Consider the following 22,672-nt stretch of genomic DNA (forward strand, 5'->3'; position numbering starts at 1 on the left):
AACGATCTGCCTGAACTGTACGCAAAACAATACTTTTCACTGTACCTCGGTACATGTGACAATAAATTCAATCCAATATTGTTTGGCCATTTCAGAGGGCAGTTAAGAGTCAACCTCATTGCTGTGGGGCTGGAATCACATATGGGCCAGACCCGATTTAAAGGACATTAGTGGACCAGATGGGTTTTTACAACAATCAATGATAGTTTTGTGGTCACTTTATTGAGACTAGCTTTTCAATTCCAGATTTTATTAATTGAATTCAAATTCCACCAGCTGCTGTGGTGTTGGGATTTGAACCTACGTCCTCAGAGCATTAACCTCTGGATCACTAGTCCAGTGACATTATCACAACGCCACCATCTTTCCCCAACATTCAGGCATCAAGTCCTTTAAAGGGCAGATCCTCATTTTGAAGAACAAGATGTCAAGAAAATTCCCGCATACAGCAGCAATATTATATCAATTTACTAAACAGTTCCATTTAAACCAGTGAATCAGAGAGCCACAGGAAGCAGGCACCAAATATTAAAGCAGATGGCTAAATTTCTAATCTTTTGTAATAAGGGTTTTAAAAGTGCCCACAATATACAACTCCTTTAGTTTACAACTTGAATTACTCCTTGTAACAAAATATTGAGGAAAATGGATTTCAGCCAAAGGCCCATTTACTGAGACCTGTACACTTGTTCAGACTAGTTTGAAGGGGAAGAATGGGTTTTGAAATAGAAGTTTTGCAGGCACAAGCTAGGGTACACCAAGCCAATACTACAATGTGTCAATTCCCCACATGGGCTATCTTCTAAGTTCTGAAGCTGCAAACTCCAGTATTCATCAGTTCCAAAAAGATTTGAGCCTTTTTTTATTGTTTGAAGATATTCGGTGGCATTTAAATTGCCGAGGCACATTCAGGACATGCAGTAAAATGATTCTGGTGTGGGTAAAAGGTTTGGTGGTCAGGAACATTTAGTGGAGAAACAAGTGCATTTTCTTTACTGATGATGCACTCCAATCCACAGTGTAGTGCTATTGCACGGCAACTCTTGTCCTCGCTTTTAGGGTGAACTGATCAGTGGGTGACCGACTCCAGATTCTGCCAACATTACTCTGAAAAGAGGTGGGCAAGAGCAATTCAGGGACACCCCTGCCTCCCAGTTTTCCCGTTCTTCATTTAGGGAAATTCCTCAGGGGAAAAAAAAAACAAGCTTGTTGCTTGAACTCTGTGGTGTAGTTCTGTACTGTGGTTCTGATGTATTGGCCAACATTTTGTCTGAACATCTGCTGCTGGAGGTCAGCTGTCGTATGGTGACATAACAAGCTAATGGCTTGTGTCAAGTGCACAGCCAAGGGCTGTGACTGTACTTTATTGGCGTAAGCACCTCAGACACACATTTATCGCTGCATCTGCCTTTTGATCAATTAACCAGGCAAACGGCATCTCCTTACTCCCTCCTACAAGGTACTCTGAACAAGCAATTACAAAAGATCTTCTTTACAAGGCATTGGCAACAGGATATGCACCAATATATTTTCCCTCCCAAACAGCACTGGGCTCTACAACACAAAACACCTTATTTCTTTTGCTCCCGAGTTTCTTGTAATCCATTTTATTTTGCCAAATATACAATTCAGGACCCCATGGCTGTGATACTTCTTTGCCATTCACTGTTCGTTCTGTTGGCCCTCTGTGATGCTTGTCACTGACCCCTGGCCTTTGTTCACATCACTGATGCAAACCCACTGGCCTTCCACCGACTCCTTCCACAAGCTGACCTGTAAAAATAAATTAGATAAGAGGGTGATGGTGAAGTTATGTTAGAACGTACACAGGCTCTAGCAGATGTGAGCGTCATTTGTAAAATTAAAAATACACAGTTCAAAGTATCTTCATAGAATCATAGAATTTACAATGCAGAAGGAGGCCATTCGGCCCATTGAATCTGCACCGGCCCTTGGAAAGAGCACCCAACCCAAGCCCAATCCTCCACCCTAACCCCACACCTCCACCCTATCCCGTAACCCCAACTAATCTTTTTTGGACACTAAGGGCAATTTAGCATAGCCAATCCACCTAACCTGCACATCTTTGGACTGTGGGAGGAAACCAGAGCACCCGGAGGGAACCCACGCAGACACAGGGAGAATGTGCAGACTCCGCACAGACAGTGACCCAAGCCGGGAATTGAACCTCGGACCCTGGAGCTGTGAAGCAACTGTGCTAACCACCGTGCTACCGTGCTGCCCATTCTTTGTTAAAACAGTTGCAAGATTATCTTTCTCATAAGAACCATTTAGAACCACAATAAGCAGAATTACAGACGATCGAGGTGTGTGTGGGGGGGGGGGGGGAAAGAATGATAAGGGAGGAAACTCATTTTTAAAAATTAATTCTCAGGCAAGATCGACATTTACTCCCCATCTCTGATGCTCTCATTATGTTGCTTCTCAAGGGCAACCAATGTGGGACTGAAATCACGTATCTACCAACTGACAGGCTTCCTTCCCTAAATTACATTAATATGCCAATCCAACAGCTCGTGGTCATTCTGAACTGTACAAGCTTTCTACTTCCCTATTTAGTTGGGGTTTTGGGAATATAGGATGAAGAGTGGGTTAGTTAGCTCCTCAAGCCTGTTCGGTCATTCAATGAGATCATGGCTGATCTGTGATCTAACTCCACATGCACACCATCTCCTTAATACCTTAGGCTAACAAACATCTATTAATCTCAGATTTAAAATTAACAACAATCAATTGTTATTAATGAAATGAAAATTGCTTATTGTCACAAGTAGGCTTCAAATGAAGTGACTGTGAAAAGCCCCTAGTCGCCACATTCCGGCGCCTGTTCAGGAGGCTGTTACGGGAATCAAACCATGCTGCTGGCCTGCCTTGGTCTGCTTTCAAAGCCAGCGATTTAGCCCTGTGCTAAACAGCCCAGAAGACAATTCCATACTTCTACAACCCTTTGTTTTAAATTTTCCTAATTGCACTCCTGAAGCATCTGGCTCTAGTTTGTAGATTAAACTCCCCAACTAGCAGAAAGGGGTTTTCTCTATTTTTTCCAGTTCAATTCTAATTCTAAAGTGCCCCCCCCCCCCCCCCCCCCACCAATCTATTGTCCCTCCTTGAAGTGGTGCTCTCGCTTTAGTCTGCTTCAGACGTTGTAAGGCATGTTAGTCGCAAGTAACATGTAGGCCGTAGGCCAGAGCGGATGGGGGTTTCTTACGCTGAAAAACATATCAACGCAGTTGGTTTTTAGTGACAAGCCTACTTCTGTGGCCAGTCCACTAATTGCCAGATTTATTGGATTCAATTTCTCAATCTACCTTGGGATTTGAACTCTCAACCTCTGGGTTGCTTGCTTAGCACTATAATCATCGTATTACCAACGCCATGATTTGTGGGCATCATCTGAATGTCCAGATTAAATTGTGGATACATAACTCTGTACAACTTTTTTTATAAATTTAGAGTATCCCAATTGTTTTTTTTTCAAATTAAGGGCAATTTAGCGTGGCCAATCCACCTAGTCTGCACATCCTTTGGGTCGTGGGGGTGAGACCCACGCAGACACGGGGAGAATGTGCAAACTCCACACGGACTGTGACCCGGGAACGGGATCGAACTTGGGACCTCGGAGCTGTGAGTCAGCAGTGTTAACCACTGTGCCACCGTGCCGCCCAGATCTTTGGACAACTGATGTTAGTGACATAAAGAAGCAGTGACGCCCGGTGGCGGCCATGGAGTGACTGGTCGCACATTTGGAGGCTCCCGCTCAAGGTGGATTTTTTAAGTAATTTCCCACCCAAACGGTGTGGTGTTTGAGGGCAAAAGGTGTATGAATGCGCAGGGAAGGTAATACTTCTCTGGTGAGGTCGGTGTATGGATCAGTGGATGAGGCGTGCCACAAGGAAGAGGGAGCAGTTGGAGCAGGAAGGTTTTCATGGTGCGACACAGGTGAAGATGGCAGAGAGTAAGGGGGCAGCGCTGCCCGTCCAGTGGTTGACGGAGCTGCTGGTGAAGAGATGGCAAAGTCCAGCAACAGAGAAAAGAGGCATGAGAAGATTTGGCCACGGTGGTGGGGCGGCTTAGGACGGCGATCAAGTGGGTGGAACAGAAACAGGAGGCTCAGGGCCTGGCAATCCAGAAGATGGAGGAATTAGTGGTGGAGCATGAAGATCGTCTGACCTCGCTGGAGGCGGAGATGGGAATGGTGACGAGCAGCCAGAAGAGGCTGAGAGAGAAATTGGAGGGCCTCGAGAACCGCTCCGAGGCAGAATCTGAGGATTGTTGGGATGCCTGACGGCACTGAAGGTGCGGAGGCTGCCAAGTTTGTGGCGAGCATGTTGGAGTAGCTGATGCGGGAGGGAGCCTTTGACCGGCCCCTCGAGGTGGATTGGGCGAATAGGGCGCTGAGGAGGAGGCTGCAGGAGGAGCCGCCGAGGGCGAGGGTGGTCAGGCTGCATCGGTTCCTGGATAAAGAGAAGATCTTGAGGTGGGGGAGGCAGACCAAGAAATGCACTGGGAGGGGAGTGAGCTGTGGATTTACCTGGACCTGGATGCGGAGTTGGCCAAGCCGAGGACCAGGTATAATTGGATAAAGGCTGCCCTCTACAAGAAGTGGGTGAAGTTTGGGGTTTTTACACTGCCCGCTTGTGGGTGATGTATCAAAAGCAGGAATTTTATTTTGACTCACTGGAGGAGGCAATGGACTTTATGAGAGACCAGAGACTGGGAGGAGTGTGGGGATGTTGAACTTTGGAGAGGAGTTCTGTGTAAATTGTGGGACACATTGGGTGTATGGATTGGGGTAGGGTACGACAGGGGAGCAGTGATGATGAGTGTGCCCTTTGTTTCTCTTTGTTTGTTGGTGGATGGGAGGGTTGGGGTGGAGGGGTGGACTGTGAGGGTGAACGAAAGTTAGAGGCCTTGGGCGGAAGCCACTGTACTAGCTGGGCGGGCTAATTAACGGGAGTGAAGTGCATGGTTGTCAGGAGGAAGGTGTGGAGGAGGGGGGATTTGTTTTTTCTTTGTTTGTTTGGTTCTCTGTGAGTGGGGGGGGGAGGGAGGGTTGCTGACATGGGCATGGTGGGTATGGTGCAGTTGGGAAGGGAGAGATGGCAGCGGACATCTGGGGGCAGGTCTGAGGGGCGCATGACATGGGCCAGGGGCTGGCTTAGAAAGGGGCATGGCTGATTGGCATGGGAGGCCCGCCGACCAGACTGGTCATGTGGAACATGCAAGGGTTGAATGGGCCAGTTGACGGTGGACTTGTGCGTTTGGATGATGTGACGAGGCTGAGGAAAGGATGGGTGGGGCAGGTGTTCCACTCGGGGTTAGACATGAAGATGAGGGGAAGCTGGAGGGGTTGCCAATGGTCTTGGCTTTTATTTTTTTTTATTCGTTCATGGGATGTGGGCATCACTGGCTGGGTCAGCATTTGTTGCCCATCCTTGAGGGCATTTAAGAGTCAATCACGACTTCCGGTTGCGGCTATGCAGAGCTAAGTCGCACGTTCGGCAGCTCCCGCTTGGAACGGACTTTTGGGCTCTTTTCAGGGCCCCCAACAGCACTTTTTCAACATTTCCCAGTGTGGGAAGAGGACTGCAACATTCCCCCAACAGTGTATGGCTTGGACCAGGAGCGGGGCGACTAAAAAAGTGGTGGTGAAGGCAAAGAAAGTGCGAGGGAAGAAGAGCAAGATGGCGGCGGGCAGGGACCAAGCAGCATGGATGCAATGGGCGCAGGAGCAGCAGGAGGTTATCCAGCACTGCTTCAGGGAGCTCAAAGCGGACCTGCTGGAGCTGATGAAGGCTTCTATAGATAAGCTGATGGAGACCCAGACGGCGACGATCCGCGAGGTCCGACAAAAGATCTCAGATAACGAGGACGAGATCTTGGGCCTAGCGGTAAAGGTGGAGGCGCGCGAGGCTCTCCACAAGAAATGGCAGGAACGGTTCGAGATGGAGAATCGGTCGAGGCGGAAGAGTCTGCGGATCCTGGGCCTCCCGGATGGGCTGGAGGGGTCGGACGTGGGGGCCTATTTGGTCACCATGTTAAACTCGCTGATGGGAGCGGGGTCCTTCCAGGGGCCCCTGGAGCTGGAAGGGGCCATAGAGTGCTGGCGAGGAGGCCCAAAGCTAACGAGCCACCGCGGGCGGTGTGGTGCGGTTTCATCGGTTCACTGATCGGGGGTGCGTACTCAGGTGGGCCAAGAAAGAGAGGAGCAGCAGGTGGGAGAACGCGGAGGTTCGAATATATCAGGACTGGAACGCGGAAGTGGCGAAGAAGAGGCCAGAGTACAACCGGGCGAAGGCGGTGCTGCACAGGAAGGGGGTGAAGTTTGGCATGCTGCAGCCGGCACGTCTGTGGGTCACCTACAAGGACAGGCACCATTATTTTGAGTCTCCGGAGGAGGCATGGGCCTTTGTTCAGGCCGAGAAGCTGGACACAAACTGAGGGTCGGGATGGGGGGGTTGGGCGTGGGGATGGTCGGGGATTGTTGTTGTTGTGTTACATTTTGAGGGGGGGTTCTTTGTTCCTGTTTATTTTTGGTTCGGTGTGGGTGGTTAGGGTGGGTTGGGCACTGTTTTGGTTGGGTCTGTTGGGTGGGCTCTTGGAGTGGGGCAAGTAAACGGAGTAGAGGGTGGATGGCCTGTAGGGGGGATGGGGCCCCGCGGGGGAGGGGGGAGGCCCGAGTCGGGGGTGAGGGGACTGGGCCTGTAAAAGGAGCTGCACCAGAGGAGGTGGGGCCGGGCAGGTGGAAAGCACGGGCTTTTTCCCGCGCTGAAGGCTGGAGGGGGCGGGCCCGGGGCGGGGAAGCGCAGGTTTTTTCCCGTGCTTGGGATGGAAGGGTGAGGCGGAGAGCCTGCTGGTGGGTAATGGAGGGGGAGCGGAAGTCCAACAATGGGAGGAGTTGAAGGAGAGGCGGGAGCAGCTGGGGTCAGCAGGAGTCAGCTGACTTGCGTGAGTGCAATGGGGGGAGCAATGCAGCTAGGAGGGATCCTATTTGGGGCGCAGGCGCATGGCTGGCCGAGGAGGGGTTATGGCTAGTCGGCGGGGGAGGGTAGCCCCCCGATCCGGCTGATAACCTGGAATGTAAGGAGACTGAACGGGCCGGTCAAGCGGGCCCGGGTGTCCGTGCACCTGAAGGGGCTGAAGGCGGATGTGGTCATGCTCCAGGAGACACACCTGAAGGTGGCAGACGAGGTAAGATTGAGGAAGGGGTGGGTAGGTCAGGTGTTTCATTCGGGGCTGGATGCTAAAAATCAGGGCGTGGCGATCTTGGTGGGAAAGAGGGTGTCGTTCGAGGCTTTGAGCATTGTGACAGACAATGGCGGCAGGTACGTAATGGTAAGTGGTAAGCTGCAAGGGGAGAGGGTGGTGCTGGTCAACGTGTACGCCCCGAACTGGGACGATGTGGGTTTTATGCGGCGCATATTGGGTCGGATACCGGACTTGGACGTGGGGAGCCTGATAATGGTGGGGCGGACTTGAACACGGTGTTGGATCCGGCACTGGATCGCTCCAGGTCCAGGACGGGTAGGAAGCCGGCGGCGGCTTAAGTGCTGAGGGAGTTTATGGACCAGATGGGAGGGGTGGACCCTTGGAGATTTGCAAGGCCGGGGGCTGGGGAATTTTCATTCTTCTTGCATGTTCATAAGGCCTGTTCTCGGATCTACTTTATTGTTATGAGTAGGGCGCTGATAGCGAGAGTAGAGGAAACCGAGTACTTGGCGATAGCCATTTCGGATCACGCCCCGCATTGGGTAGACCTAGAGCTGGGGGAGGAGAGGGACCAACGCCCGTTGTGGCGCTTGGAGGTGGGGCTGTTGGCAGACGAGGAGGTGAGCAAGCGGGTCCGAGGAAGCATAGAGAGATACCTGGAGGCCAACGATAAGGGGGAGGTCCGAGTGGGGATGGTCTGGAAGGCGCTGAAGGCGGTGGTTAGGGGAGAGCTGATCTCCATTAGGGCCCACAAAGAGAGGAGAGAGCAGAGAGAGAGGATGAGGCTGGTGGGGGAGATGGTGAGGGTAGACAGGAGGTACGCAGAGGTGCCGGAGGAGGAACTGTTGAGGGAGAGGCATAGCCTCCAGGCCGAATTCGACCTGTTGACCACCAGGAAGGTGGAGGCGCAGTGGAGGAAGGCCCAGGGGCGATTTCTGAATATGGGGAAAAGGCAAGTTGGATGCTGCCGCATCAGCTTCGGAAGCGGGACGCAGCTAGGGAGATCGGGGGAGTCAAGGATAGGGGAGGGAGTGTGGTGCGGAGTGGGTTGGCATCAATGGGGTCTTCAGGGACTTTTATGAAGAACTGTATCGGTCCGAGCCCCGACTGGAGGAGGGAGGGATGGGCCACTTTCTGGACCAACTGAGGTTCCCCAAGGTGGAGGAGGGACTGGTGGTGGGATTAGGGGCCCCGATTGGGCTGGAGGAGCTGGCCAAAGGGATAGGGAGCATGCAGGCAGGGAAGGCACCGGGGCCGGACGGTTTCCCGGTCGAATTTTACAAAACATATGTGGACCTGTTGGGCCGGGTGCTGGTTAGGACCTTCAATGAGGCAAGGGAGGGGGGGCTTTGCACCCGACGATGTCCCCGGCACTGATCTCCTTGATCCTGAAGCGGGACAAGGATCCCCTGCAGTGTGGGTCTTACAGGGCGATTTTGTTGTTAAATGTAGATGCCAAGGTGCTGGCGAAGGTCTTAGCCACGAGAATTGAGGATCGGGTGCCGCAGGTCATCCACGAAGACCAGACGGGGTTTGTGAAGGGGAGGCAGTTGAACGCGAATGTGCGGAGGCTCCTGAACGTTATTATGATGCCGGCGAGGGAGGGGGAGGCGGGGATAGTGGCGGTGATGGCCGCTGAGAAGGCCTTCGATAGGGTAGAGTGGGGGTACTTGTGGGAGGTGCTGAAGAGGTTCGGGTTTGGGGAGGGGTTCGTCAGGTGGGTTAGGCTGTTGTACGAGGTCCCGATGGAGAGTGTGGCCACGAACAAGAGGAGGTCTGAGTACTTTTGGTTGCATCGAGGGACGAGGCAGGGGTGTCGCCTGTCCCCCCTGCTCTTCGCACTGGCGATTGAACCCCTGGCTATGGCACAGAGGGAGTCGAGGAACTGGAGGGGGCTGGTGCGGGGTGGGGAGGAGCATAGGGTGTCGCTCTATGCGGACGACTTGCTGCTGTATGTGGCTGACCCGGTGGGGGGAATGCCGGAGGTAATGAGGATCCTCAGGGAGTTTGGGGATTTCTCAGGATACAAGCTCAACATGGGCAGGAGCGAGATGTTCATGGTTCACCCAGGGGACCAGGAGAGGGGAATTGGTGAGCTCCCACTAAAAGGGCGGAGAGGAGCTTCAGGTATTTGGGGGGGGCCCTGCATATACTTAATTTCACGAGGCTGGTGGAGCAAATGGAGGAGGAGTTCAAGAGGTGGGACACGTTGCCGCTGTCCCTGGCGGGTAGGGTGCAGTCAGTCAAGATGACGGTGCTCCCAAGGTTTTTCTTCCTGTTCCAGTGCTTCCCCATTCTTATCCCGAAGGCCTTCTTTAGACAGGTCAACAGGAGCATAACGGGGTTTGTGGGGGCGCGAGGGACTCCGAGGGTGAGAAGGGTTTCCTGGAGCGGAGTAAGGATGGGGGCGTGGCTGGCGCTGCCCAACCTCTGTGGGTACTACTGGGCTGCCAATGCGGCGATGGTGCGCAAGTGAGTGATGGAGGGGGAGGCATTGAAGAGGCTGGAGACGGCGTCTTGTGAGGGTACGAGTCTGGAGACGCTGGCAACGGCGCCACTGCCACTCCCTCCAATGAGGTATGCCACGAGCCCGGTGGTGGCAGCTACCCTCAAAATTTGGGGGCAATGGAGGCAACACAGGGGGGAAGTGGGGGCCTCGGCGGGGACCCCACTATGGGGGAACCACCAGTTTGTCCCAGGGAGAATAGATGGAGGGTTTTCGGGGTGGCACAGGGCAGGGATAAGAAGGTTGGGGGACCTGTTTGTGGATGGGAAGTTCGCGAGCCTGGGTGAGCTGGAGAAGTACGGGCTCCCCCCGGGAAACACCTTTAGGTATCTACAGGTAAGGGCGTTTGCTAGGTGGCAAGTGTGGAATTCCCGCTGCTGCCGCCACGCGCGGTGCAGGACAGGGGGTGCTCTCGGGGGTGTGGGTTGGAGAGGGGAAGATTTCGGCAACATACCAGGTGATGCAGGAGGAGGAGGAGGCCTCGGTGGAGTAGCTGAAAGATAAGTGGGAGGAGGAGTTGGAAGAGGAGATCGAGGAGGGGATGTGGGCAGATGCCCTAGGGAGGGTGAACTCTTCCTCTTCGGGGCAGCACGGTAGCCTTGTGGATAGCACAATTGCTTCACAGCTCCAGGGTCCCAGGTTCGATTCCGGCTTGGGTCACTGTCTGTGCGGAGTCTGCACATCCTCCCCGTGTGTGCGTGGGTTTCCTCCGGGTGCTCCGGTTTCCTCCCACAGTCCAAAGATGTGCAGGTTAGGTGGATTGGCCATAATAAATTGCCCTTAGTGTCCAAAATTGCCCTTAGTGTTGGGTGGGGTTACTGGGTTATGGGGATAGGGTGGCGGTGTTGACCTTGGGTAGGGTGCTCTTTCCAAGAGCCGGTGCAGACTCGATGGGCCGAATGGCCTCCTTCTGCACTGTAAATTCTATGATCTATGATCTATGATCTTCGTGCGCGAGGCTCAGCCTCATACAGTTTAAGGTGCTGCACAGGGCACACATGACCGGGACAAGGATGAGCCGGTTTTTTGGGGGCGAGGACAGGTGTGTTAGGTGCTCAGGGAGCCCAGCAAACCACACCGATATGTTCTGGGCATACCCAGCGCTGGAGGAATTTTGAAAGGGCGTAGCGAGGACTGTGTCGAGGGTGGTAGATCCAGGGTCAAACTGCTGCGGGCTCGCAATATTTGGGGTTGCAGAGGAGCCGGGAGTGCAGGAGGCGAAAGAGGCCGCTATTCTGGCCTTTGCGTCCCTGGTAGCCTGGCGAAGGATTCTTCTTCAGTGAAAGGATGCGAGGCCCCCAAGCGTGGAATCCTGGACCAACGATATGGCGGGGTTTATTAAATTGGAGTGGGTGAAATTTGCCTTAAGGGGATCGGTGGAAGGGTTTATCAGGCGGTGGCAACTGTTCCTACACTTCCTGGCAGAACGGTAGATAATGGTCAGCAGCAGTATTTTATTTTTGTTTGTCTATACTAGGGGATCTGAGGGGGTGTATATATTTGCTCTGTTTGCTATGTGTTTCGGCGGGTGTTAATATGTTATTTATGTATAGGGGGGAGGGCGGCACTGGGTTGTTTTGTTTTGTATTTAATTCTATTGGGTTCCTTATACATTTTGTTGTTGATATTTTGCGAAAACTTTGATAAAAAATTTTTTAAATTTTTTTAAAAAGAGTCAATCACATTGCTGTGGGTCTGGAGTCACGTGTAGACAAGGAAGACAGATTTCTGCCCGTAAAGGACATTAGTGAACCAGATGGGTTTTTACAATAATCAACACGGTTAGACTTCTAATTCCAGATTTGTTTAAATTCAATTCAAATTCCACCACCTGCCCTGGTGGGACTTGAACCTATGTCCCCAGAGCATCACTCTGGGTCTCTGGGGGGGGGGGGGAGGTTGTACCAGTGGAGGGTTTGGAGGCCTGGGGGCGAAGGAGTTTTCGTGCTTCTCACATGTGTGATGGATAAGGCGCTGCTGGCAGGGGTGGCTGACTCAGAGTACTCAGCGATTGTGGTCTCTGACCACGCGCCGCACTGGGTGGATTTGTGGGTGGTTTAGGGGGAGGCCTAACGGCCAGAGAGTGGAGGTTGGATGTGGGGCTGTTGGCGGATGAGAAGGTGTGTGAGCGGGTGAGGGCTGCCATTCGGGATTTTGTGGAGTTGAATGGCACGGGGAGGTCACGGCCATCATGCACTTAAAGCAGTAGTTAGGGGTGAACTTACTTTGATCCGGGCGCGTAGGGGAAGGGTGGAACGAGAGGAGAGAGCGAGGCTGATAGATGAGATTCTGAGGGGGGATTGGAGGTACTTGGCACCAGAGGCGGGGTTGTTGAAGGAAAGGCAGAGGCTCCAGATGGATTTTGGGTTAGTGTCCACGGAGAAGGCGTTAGGGCAGTTGCGGAGGGGCAGTATACGAGTATGGGGAAAAGACGAGTTGGGTGCTGGCCCATTATCTGAGGAAGCAGGCAGCGGCGAGGGCGATTGATAGGGTGAGGGACAAGAGGGATAAGGTGGTGATGGACACAGAGGGGGCAAATAGGGTATTTGAGGCCTTCTACAGGAGGCTGTACGAGTCAGAGCCACCGCTGGGGGGGGCCACATTGTCGCAGGCTTCCATCTCCTTGATTTTGAAGAAAGATAAGGACCGGAGCAAGGTGGGTGGTACTGCCCGATATTGCTGCTTAATGTCGATGCAAAGTTGTTGGCCAAGGTCCTGGTGTCGCGAATAGAGGACTGTGTGCCGGAGATGATAGGGCAGGACCTGACGGGGTTTGTGAAGGGAAGGCAGTTGTCGACGAATGTGCGTAAGTTGTTTACTGTTATTATGATGCCCTTGGTGGGACAGGAGGTAGAGGTAGTAGTGGCAATGGATGCGGAAAAGGCCTTTGATCAGGTGGAGTAGGCATATTTGTTGGGGGTTTGGGTCGGTTCAGGTTTGGCCAGGGGTTTGTGGATTGATTCGGCTGCTGTACAAGGTGCAGATAACGAGCATTCGGATGAACAGGACAAGTTTGGGGTACTTCGGATTACATCGGGGGAAGAGGCAGGGGTGCCCGTACTCCCCGTTGCTTTTCGCCTTGGCAGGGGTGGTGCCAAGCATAGAGTTTCGCTATATGCGGACGATTTGTTGTTATACATTTCGGACCTGGTGGGCAGCATTAAAGGATCATGGAGACCCCAAGGGAAATTGGCCGGTTTTCAGGGTACAAATTGAACATGGGGAGCAGTGAAGTGTGGGGTTTGAACCCAAAACAGAGCTGAGCTCTTTCAGTGGTCAACTATGCAATGTAGAGCAAGCTGAGCCTCAAAGGCCTGAACGCCACCAACAACTTGTGCAGAGTAAATTAATCTTGAGTTTTACAACTCCCAATTCCCAGGGATCCACTGCCCAAAGCTGTGGAACTGGGCTGGAACATGGATAAACTTGGCTGTATGCCCTTAACAGATGAACGGCCCAACACTGTTGTTCGGATAAAAAGAAAAATATTGGAGACCTATAATCTTATAGAATATCCAAAAGGGAACTATCACTCGAAAGAGCAGGACATTATATCAAAATGAAATACTTCAAATCGACTGACAGTGTACATGATGTGAGGAGGAAGTGCAGTAAGTAGTCAGAAGTCTACCATCATCTATCAAAATGTGATTTTAATCACACCACCGCCTTTATTTTTAGTATATATCCATCTGATTTTGTATTTGTGGTCGGCAAAAGGAGTTTCTATCAATCACAAACTTCACAAAGGTTTTATTACTCTGTTGTGTGAAAGGACTTTTGTGCAATATCTAGGAAATTAAATAACGTATTAAATAAAACACAGAACCGTTTTACTGATGAAAATATTCCCGACACCACTGAGGGATTAAATGTGTGATGTTGGCACAGTAAGGTCATAGCAGCCTAATCATCAGTGGAGTACTCAAAGTAACCCAGCTCAGTGAATTGTAGACAGTGTTACAGACCCTCCGGAGTAAATTACAGGCTTGAGTTTCAATCGAGGCATTAAGATGGTTTATATGACATATAAAATAACAGACCCCTGGGAGAGTGCTATGGGATGGAATTTAAATCAAGGTGATTCGGATTAGATCATGAACCACAGCTTTAAGATTAGACTACCACAGCCAGATCCATCCAGAGTGCATTTAAATATATATGCATGTATTTCATTATTTCTGTGGGATTCAGCAGTGAGCCTGATGGAAAAAATATAGAAGGAAAGAAAGGGGCAAATGCAGGAAACACAGGAAGCAAAGATTCCTCAGAAAATACTTAGAAATTGAAGCAAAGATATGACAGTGATTAAAATGAGGGTTTCTCAGTGTACAGGGACAGCTATTTTATACACATTTTAAGTGCCACCCAGTTATTAAGATCAGGATGGTGCCTCTTCTGAAATTCAGATTTTGCACATGCTATTCATTAGGATAGCAGATACGCCCAGAGCAGGCAATTGTTACCTTGTTGTCACCTCCAGAGACGGCCAAGATGTTCCCAGTGATGGACCAGCTGACGTGCCACACTACATCATTGAACTTGTGCAACAGTTTGTGCGTCCATGCGTTCCCAGCGGGGTCATCACAAATCCAGATGAAAACTCTGCCATCCTGTAGGACCCAAAGGTTAATCATTGAATCATATAACAACCTGTATCGATAGAGCACCTTTAATGTTATAAAACAGCTCCGCAGCATTAGAAGTTAAAACCTGACGCCACACCAGAGAAGGAGCTATTAGGGTAGATGATCAAAAACGTGATCAAAGAGGCAGGTTTCAAGGCATTTCTGAAAGGAGCGGGGTGGACAAGTTAAGGGAGAGAATTCAAGAGCTAAAGGCACAGCCAACAAGGTGGAGCAATTAAAATCGGGGATGTTCGAGAGATTGGAAACAGAAGAGCATATTTAATAGGGTTGTACAACAAGAGGGGATGACAGAGATAAGGTAGGGCGAGGTCATTGAGAATTTTAGCCAGGAGCCAATGGAGGTCACTGAGCATCGTGGCGATGGAGAACAAGACTTGCTGCGATTTGGCTAGCAGCATTTTGGATGGCCTCAAATTTACAGAGGGTAGAATATAGGTGGTCAGTGAGGAATGCAGAGAATAATCAAGGCTAGAGGGAGGAAAGACATGGATTAAGATTGAAATAGCCAATTCAATCCATCATCTCTCGACCGGCTCTCTGAAAAAGCAATCAATTTCTTCCACTTCCCCACACATTCCCCATGGCCACACAAATTCCTCTTTTTCAAGTATTCATCCAATTCCCCTTTAAAAGCTGTACTGAATCTGCTTTCACCACCCTTTCAGGCAGTACATTCCAAACCATAACTCACGGAGTTAAAAAAAAATCAAGGGCTGGATTCTCTGCTGGCGGGATGCTCCGTTTTGCCGGCAGCCCGGGGGTTTCCCGACGGCATGGGGCTGCCCCACAATGGGAAACCCCATTGACCAGCTGCCGTAACGGAGCATCCCGCCGGCATCCTGAATTAGAAATGTGGCGCAGTGGAGAATCCAGCCCCACATTTTCCATCACTTTTTCCCAATTATCTCAAATCTATGGGATTGCTCCCTTCCCCCTGTGTTAAATCACACAGACAACAAAGGATTGCTTTTACAGTTAAAGATCAGAACATGCAATTCTAAATCAGCAAGGTGATCGGAGTTTTATACCCCTAGTGGAAAGTTAAAGTATCACCGGGTGCAAAACTGAAACCAATGTCTGAAAAAGTAACACCAACATTTCAATAACTACTCTCTTAGATTTCCAGTGCAGCCCCTTTGTTAGTATCTGAGGCTAAAGCCTGAACACACACAGCCTTCAATCCTGGTTCAGGACTTCCATTTTCAAATCATGGTTTCATCTACTCCTCTCTCTAACCCAACATTGCCCAGTGTGTTAGGGGCTAGCCATATGTGGCTAATTGGGACTCTAGACATTATGGATTCAGAAATGTAAGGTTAGCAATGGATACGTCAAAGTATAGAAAATAGGAGCAGGGGTAGCACGATGGCACAGTGATTAGCACAGCTGCCACACAGCGCCAGGAACCCAGGTTTATTTCCGACATTGGGTGACTGTGTGGAGTTTGTACGTTCTCCCCATGTCTATGTGGGTTTCCTCGGGTTGCTGTGGTTTCCTCCACAGTCCAGAACATGTGCAGATTAGGTGGATCGGCCATGCTAAATTGCCCCTTCATGCGCTAAGCTTAGGTGAGGTTACGGGAATAGGGCAAGGGTGTGTGGGCCAGGGTACACTGCTCTTTCAGAGGGTCGGTGCAAACCACATGGCCGAATGGCCTCCTTCCACATTGCAGGAATTCTATAATTCCATGATTTGGTCCTTTGAGCCTGCTCTGCCATTCATTATGATCATGGTTGATCATCCAACTCAGTAACCCCCCCCCCACATGTCATAGAACTTACAGTGCAGAAGGAGGCCATTCAGCCAATCGAGTCTGCACTGGCCCTTTGAAAGAGCGCCCTACTTAAGCCCACACCTCCACCCTATCCCGGTAACCCAGTAATGTAGTTTGCACATTCTCCCCGTGTCTGCGTGGGTTTCACCCCCACATCCCAAAGATGTGCAGGATAGGTGGATTGGCCATGCTAAATTGCCCCTTAATTGGAAACAAATAATTGGGTACTCTAAATTTATTTTTAAAAATATACAATGTTTTGGCCTCAACTAATTTCTGTGGTAGAGAATTCCACAAGCTTACCACTCTCTAGGTGAAGATATTTCTCCTCATCTCAGTCCTAAATGGTCTACCCTGTTATCCTCATAATGTGACCCCGGGTCACTGTCATGTGGAGTTTGCACATTCTCCCCGTGTTTGCGTGGGTCTTACCCCCACAACCCAAAGATGTGCAGGGTAGGTGATTGGCCACGCTAAATTGCCCCATAATTAGTGGGTTTCCATCAGGTGCTGCAGTTTCCTCCCACAAGTCCCGAAAGACGTGCTATTAGGGAATTTGCGCATTCTGAGTTCTCCTTCTCTGTACCCGAACAGGCGCCAGAGTGTGGCGACTAGGGGCTTTTCACAGTAACTTCACTGCAGTGTTATATAATCCCACTGTAACAATAAAGATTATTACTATAAAAAATAATTGGGTACTCTAATTTTTTTTTTTAAATGAACACAATATTCCAGGTGTGGTCTCACCAAGGCCCTGTACAATTGCAGCAAGACATCCCTTTCTCCTGTACTTGAACATTCTCACTGTGAAGGCCTGCTGTACCTACATGCTTACTTTCAGCGACTGGTGTACGAGGTCACCCAGGTCCCGTTGCTCATTCCCCTCTCTCAATCTATAGCCGTTCAGATAAGAATTTACCTCCTTTTTTTGCGACCAAAGCGGATAGCCTCACATTTATCCACATTATATTACATCTGTCATGTATTAGCCCACTCACTCAAGAACAAAGAACAAAGAAATGTACAGCACAGGAACAGGCCCTTCGGACCTCCAAGCCCGTGCCGACCATGCTGCCCGACTAAACTACAATCTTGTCCAAATCACATTAAAGCATCTCTGTATCCTCCTCGCAGCTCACTGGCGCACCCAACTTTGTGTTACCTGCAAATTTGGATATATTACATTTATTTCCCTCATCTAAATCATTAACATACATTGTGAATAGATGGGGTTTTAGTACTGATCCCTGTGGTACCCCACTAGCCACGGTCTGCTATTTGGAGAAAGATCCACTTATTTCTACTTTTTGTTTCCTGTCTGCCAACCAGTTTTCTATCATCTCAATACATGACCCACAATCCCATGCGCTTCAATTTTACATGCTAACCTCTTATGTGAACCTTGTCAAAAGCCTTCTGAAAGTCCAAATAAATTGCCATTGTGCATGTGATCTCCACACTCATCCACATGGTGTATGTATGTGAGCCCTTTTGGGCATTTGTTGATCAAATAATATGAAAAGCAAATGTGAGTTTTTTTGATCATTGATTGCATTACTGGTTGATGTTTGTTCAGTAAATATACACACATAATCTTTATTATTGTCACAAGTAGGCATACATTACACTGCAATGAAGTTACTGTGAAAGTCGCCACACTCCGGCGCCTGTTCTGGTACAGTAAGGGAGAATTCAGAATGTCCAATTCACCTAACAGCATGTCTTTTGGGACTTGTGGGAGGAAACCGGAGCACTCGGAGGAAACCCACGCAGACTCGGGGAGAACGTGCTGACTCCACACAGACAGTGACCCAAGCTGGGAATCGAACCCGGGTTCCTGGCGCTTGAAGCAAGTGCTAACCACTGTGCAACCGTGCTGCCCATGGAGTATATTTACCTGCATTGAGCAAATTTGCACATGGTGTTTTACACTAAGATTACCGAATGTGGCTAATCAGCATTTCTTATTGGATAACACGGCACCAACCTCCCCTGCCACTCCACAAACGTGGATAGCACATACATGGTTCCAGAACTTTGTTTTATTTCAGAGTTCCAGCATCCATCAAAACCGAAGAATTTGTTAACTAAAATAATTCTCAAAAGCATGGTTGCCTGGACGAATGAAGCACTTGCAAACCAAATTACCTTCCTCCACCTCATTGACGTGGACTGGAGAGTGGATCTTGAAACTTCCTCTGATAGCGTCAATAGAATGGCATGTTATAGCCGGACAGGATCTCCCAAAGCACCACATGCTCTGCTAGAGCTCCTTCACCTTTAATTTATTTCCAGGGTGTTGAAGCATCCAGCCTCTGCTGGGAAACATTCCAGGAGTATGACCCCCCGTAGCCCCAACACCACATGCTGGGGTTTTGGAGGGCTAGCACAAGGAACACTCAATGCTCTTTGCCCAGTTTCCGCTCAAACAAAAGATAACAGCTTAAACCCGCTGTTTTCATTGAACCTTGCTGCATGCTTTGTGATGTGGCTGGGATGTATACTGCCGGCAAAAAGTGCCACAGAACTGCAAGTATCTCCATATCTCCAGCATGTGTAAGATGATCAGTTTGGTTATTCCACGACCCACCCCAAACAGCAGCAGATCCCAAATCACTGCCATCATTATTAGTCTCCTATCAGACTGTCCAGATGGTACTGATTCACCATGCTTTGCTCGTAAATCCCTAATGCACAGTGCTTACCTGGGAGCAGCTGGCAATGGTGCTCGTGGGAAGTCCAATAGATGGAGCCCAGGCAACATCTCGAACCCAGTCGCTATGGGCTTCAAGCTTTTGATCCTCCTTCCACTGACCTTCCTCTTCCCTGCAGCAAACACAAAATCAAGTAGGATGAAACATTTTAAATTACTATGGGAATAAGTTCAAATCAAATGTACAAAATACACTGATTGGAACTTTCTGTCATATCGGTACCAGTTATGCTGGAGGGAAGACTGCACTCGCTTCAGGCCAGCTTGCTTTGATAAAGTACAATTTACTGTTGGTAGGGTGCTCTTCGTTCATCACCTCACATTACTCTCACCACTAACCTCACTCATAGGAGATTTGTGACCATCAGCATTGCATCCTAGTGTTATTAAGTTCAAAATGTTTTTTCCAGACACAATCCAGGTCTGGAAGAACAAAGTTGGCAGCTGTGCCGCTGGATTTGTAAACACATCACGTGCCCACCATGGTTGACGCCCGACTCGCAAATCTGTTCACTGAAATTTCTACAAGTGGTAGGCATTCAACAGTGATGTGAACCAAAGGAAATTAACCTTCCACTCCAAAGTGTAACAATGAAATTTATTAACCACTGGCAGCAATCAGGATAACAACAGTTTGAGAACCATCTAGTTCACTAAATCCTTTGGGGAAGGGAATCTACCATATTTTCCTGGCCTGGCCTACTCCAGAGCCACAGCAATGTAGTTGACTCTTAGCTGCCCCTCAGTTCAAGGCAATTAGGGATGGGCAACAAATGCTGGCCTTGGCTGCAACACTTTAAATATTTATTTTATAAAAGTAGGATGGGGCAAATTAGAGACAGGAAGAAATACTGCAACACCACATGAAAAGAATGGAAGCAAACCTCCTCCATCTCTCGTGTGAATCCCACATGGAATGATGTGAATCTGCTGATACTGGACCAACACTTGCCTTTGTATCCCCTGCACTTGTATGTTTTACGCTAATGCAACACCCCAGTTAGCAGCACAGAACCAAACTAGTAAATATCTTGCATACAGAGACTGGCCAAAACTTACTTCCAAATTTTGACTAGATTGTCACATCCTCCCGACACAAATCGCTTGACGTAGTTCGGCTTCTGCCCCGAAGGCTGATCTACAAGGCTCCCGGGTATAACTGCAGGAGCCCAACTAACGGCATTGCAACCGATCTGCAGGGAGAGACAAACAAAAGAGATCCTAGTGTGAACTTGAGCCTCCCCATAAAACTTAAGACAGGGTCCAATGGGGTGACATGTGGCGCATTGGTTAGCACTGGGACTGCGCCGCTGAGGACCCGGGTTCAAATTCCGGCCCTGAGTCACTGTCCGTGTGGAGTTTGCACATTCTCCCTGTGTCTGCGTGGGTTTCACCCACAACCCAAAGATGTGCTGATTAGGTGGATTGGCCATGCTAAATTGGAAAAGAAAAATAATTGGCTACTCTGAATTTATATTAAAAAAGACAGGGTTCAACACTGACAATCTGCACAAAACAAAGGCTTCACATGGTCACCCTATAAGTCCTGGCCAAAATGGAAATGAGTGGATAATTCCCTTGTCAGTCACACCTGGAGAGCATTGCTGTTAAGTCAGAATCTCTAGTGCAGAAGGAGGTCATTTGGCCCATCGAGTCTGCACCAACCCTCCAAAAGAGCATCTTTACATAGGCCCACTCCCCACCCTATCCCCACAACCTCGCCTAAACTTTGGACATTAAGGGGAAATTTAGTGTGGCCAATCCACCTAAGCTGCACATTTTTGGATTATGGGAGGAAACCGGAGCACCTGGAGGAAACCTACGCAGACATGGGGAGCATGCGCAAACTCCACACAGTCGCCCATGGTCGGAATTGAACCTGGGTCCCTGGTGCTGTGAGACAGCAGTGCTTACCACTATTCCACCATTGACTGATATTTACTTTTCCCACATATGTATTAAGTAACTATCTTTCACTCATCGCATTTTGCTGGATAATTAATTGTGTTTTCATTGGGAGATTTTGCTGTGGTTTCGGTCACAGATTCTGTTTTATATAGTTTGTAGAGACTGAGTAAATATACTGCTTGCTGTAAAATAGATTGTTTGCTTTAACTCCTGTCTCCACTCATTGACACACGTGTGTAAACAGTCATTCTAAATAAATAGTTTTCGTACCGTATGTGCATTGCTGATTTTCTTCATTTCCCACTGACCATCGCCTGGGTACGAAAGCACTGAGATTGCACCGTCCGAGCTACCACAAGCGAGGATCAAGCCAAACTCATGGGGCGCCCAACATAAAGAGTTGACTGTAACAAAAAAAAACATAATCTCTCAGTTCTAGATCATGCTCCTTTAATCTTATAACATTGGAGCGGCTGCATGGACAAAAGTATAAAATATTTAGACAATAGCCTGTTCAGGCAGTAACCTAGATGAAACAGCTACTTATGTCAGGGATTAATGAAAGAAAGCAGAAGGTATTAATATCAAGTTAGCTCCATGACCTGATTCCGATCCCAAGCCACATCATTTTCCGCCATGTTGCATCTCAGAGGCTTGTGCAATTTTGGAACTCTCTGCCTCAGAATGTGGTTGAAGTGGGGTCACTAAATACTTTCAAGGTGGAGGTGGATAGATTCTTGTTAGGTAAGGGAATCAAAGGTTATTGGGGGTTGATGGGAATGTAGAATTTGAAACAGATCAGCCAATGTCTTATCGAATGGCCTACTTCTGGTCCTATTCCATATGTTCGTATCAGGAATCAATCTAATTCAGAGCATCTTAGGAACAGATATTCAGTATCTCGAGCCTGCTGAGCTGCTCAATGAGATCATGGCTGATCGAATTGTAACCTCAAATCCACATTCCCACCACCTACCCAATAACCTTTCACCATCTTGCTTATTAAGAATCTATCTACCTCTGCTTCCACTGCCTTTTGAGGAAGAAAGTTCCAAAGACTCATCACCCTCTGAGAAAAATATTCTCCATATATCTCTGCCCTAAATGGACGACCCCTTATTTTTAAACAGCACTAGATTCTCCAGCAAGAGAAAACATCTTCTCAGCATTCATCCGGTCAAGGTCTCTCAGGATCTTATAGGTTTCAATCAATATTCTATATATTAACATAATCATTTTGCCTGCCTTTGAAACGGCTTTGGTCAAGGATGCACCCATAAATAATAGATAGAAAGGAACTAACAAAATGATCCAGATCGATTTCTCACCATGTTCAGTGATCAAATTCCAGGAGGCATAGGTTAAAAATTAGAGAGTCAGGAATAAGAAGGGGCATTGGAAGAAGTCGGTAATCAAGCTGATAGGTGATTTACGTGCACAGTAAAAATGGGTTAGAAACAACTTGCTGGCCTTTTGGATGGAGAAATGGTTCTGGAATGTTTGAAGAGTCATTCTCCAAAGAAACAGGTGTGTTAATTCCAATGGATTTCCTCTGTTCTTAAAAACTCTTATGTTGTGTTTCAATATGCTTTTCCTAAATCAAATTGTTCAATAATCAATGATCATCTTTAGTACAAAAAGCTGAACATTGCAGATGCTGGAAATCTGAAAAGAAACCCAGAAAGTAATGGAAATACTCAGCAGGCCTGACAGCATCTGTGGAGACAGAGAAATAGAGTTAATGTTTCGCGTCAATGGAATCAGAACCTTCCACAGCCACACCATGCTGTGTCACAACCTACATAAGCAGGCTCTTCGGAGCTCATTTCTACTCTCACAGTCTGGCTGGAAGTTATTTTAAGATGCACAGGTCACAGTAACTTCCCTCCTGG

At 48.9% G+C, this 22,672-nt stretch overlaps 1 protein-coding gene across 3 annotated transcripts in view; it reads right to left on the reverse strand.

Annotated features, from left to right (window-relative positions):
• Positions 1–1,591: 1,591 nt before the first annotated feature.
• Positions 1,592–22,672, reverse strand: part of sec13 (SEC13 homolog, nuclear pore and COPII coat complex component) — a 53,960-nt gene continuing 32,879 nt past the window's right edge. For all 3 annotated transcript variants that reach the window (XM_072472109.1, XM_072472107.1, XM_072472108.1), the window contains exons 5-9: positions 21,051–21,184; positions 19,932–20,065; positions 18,865–18,985; positions 14,203–14,349; positions 1,592–1,773 (exon numbers count right to left, since the gene is read on the reverse strand). In XM_072472109.1, coding sequence (XP_072328210.1) covers positions 1,663–1,773; positions 14,203–14,349; positions 18,865–18,985; positions 19,932–20,065; positions 21,051–21,184 — 647 coding nt within the window. In that variant the 3' untranslated portion in view covers positions 1,592–1,662. The remainder of the gene's footprint in view (positions 1,774–14,202; positions 14,350–18,864; positions 18,986–19,931; positions 20,066–21,050; positions 21,185–22,672) is intronic.

This window comes from Scyliorhinus torazame, chromosome 13 (genome assembly GCF_047496885.1).
Source record: "Scyliorhinus torazame isolate Kashiwa2021f chromosome 13, sScyTor2.1, whole genome shotgun sequence".
NCBI lineage: Eukaryota > Metazoa > Chordata > Chondrichthyes > Carcharhiniformes > Scyliorhinidae > Scyliorhinus > Scyliorhinus torazame.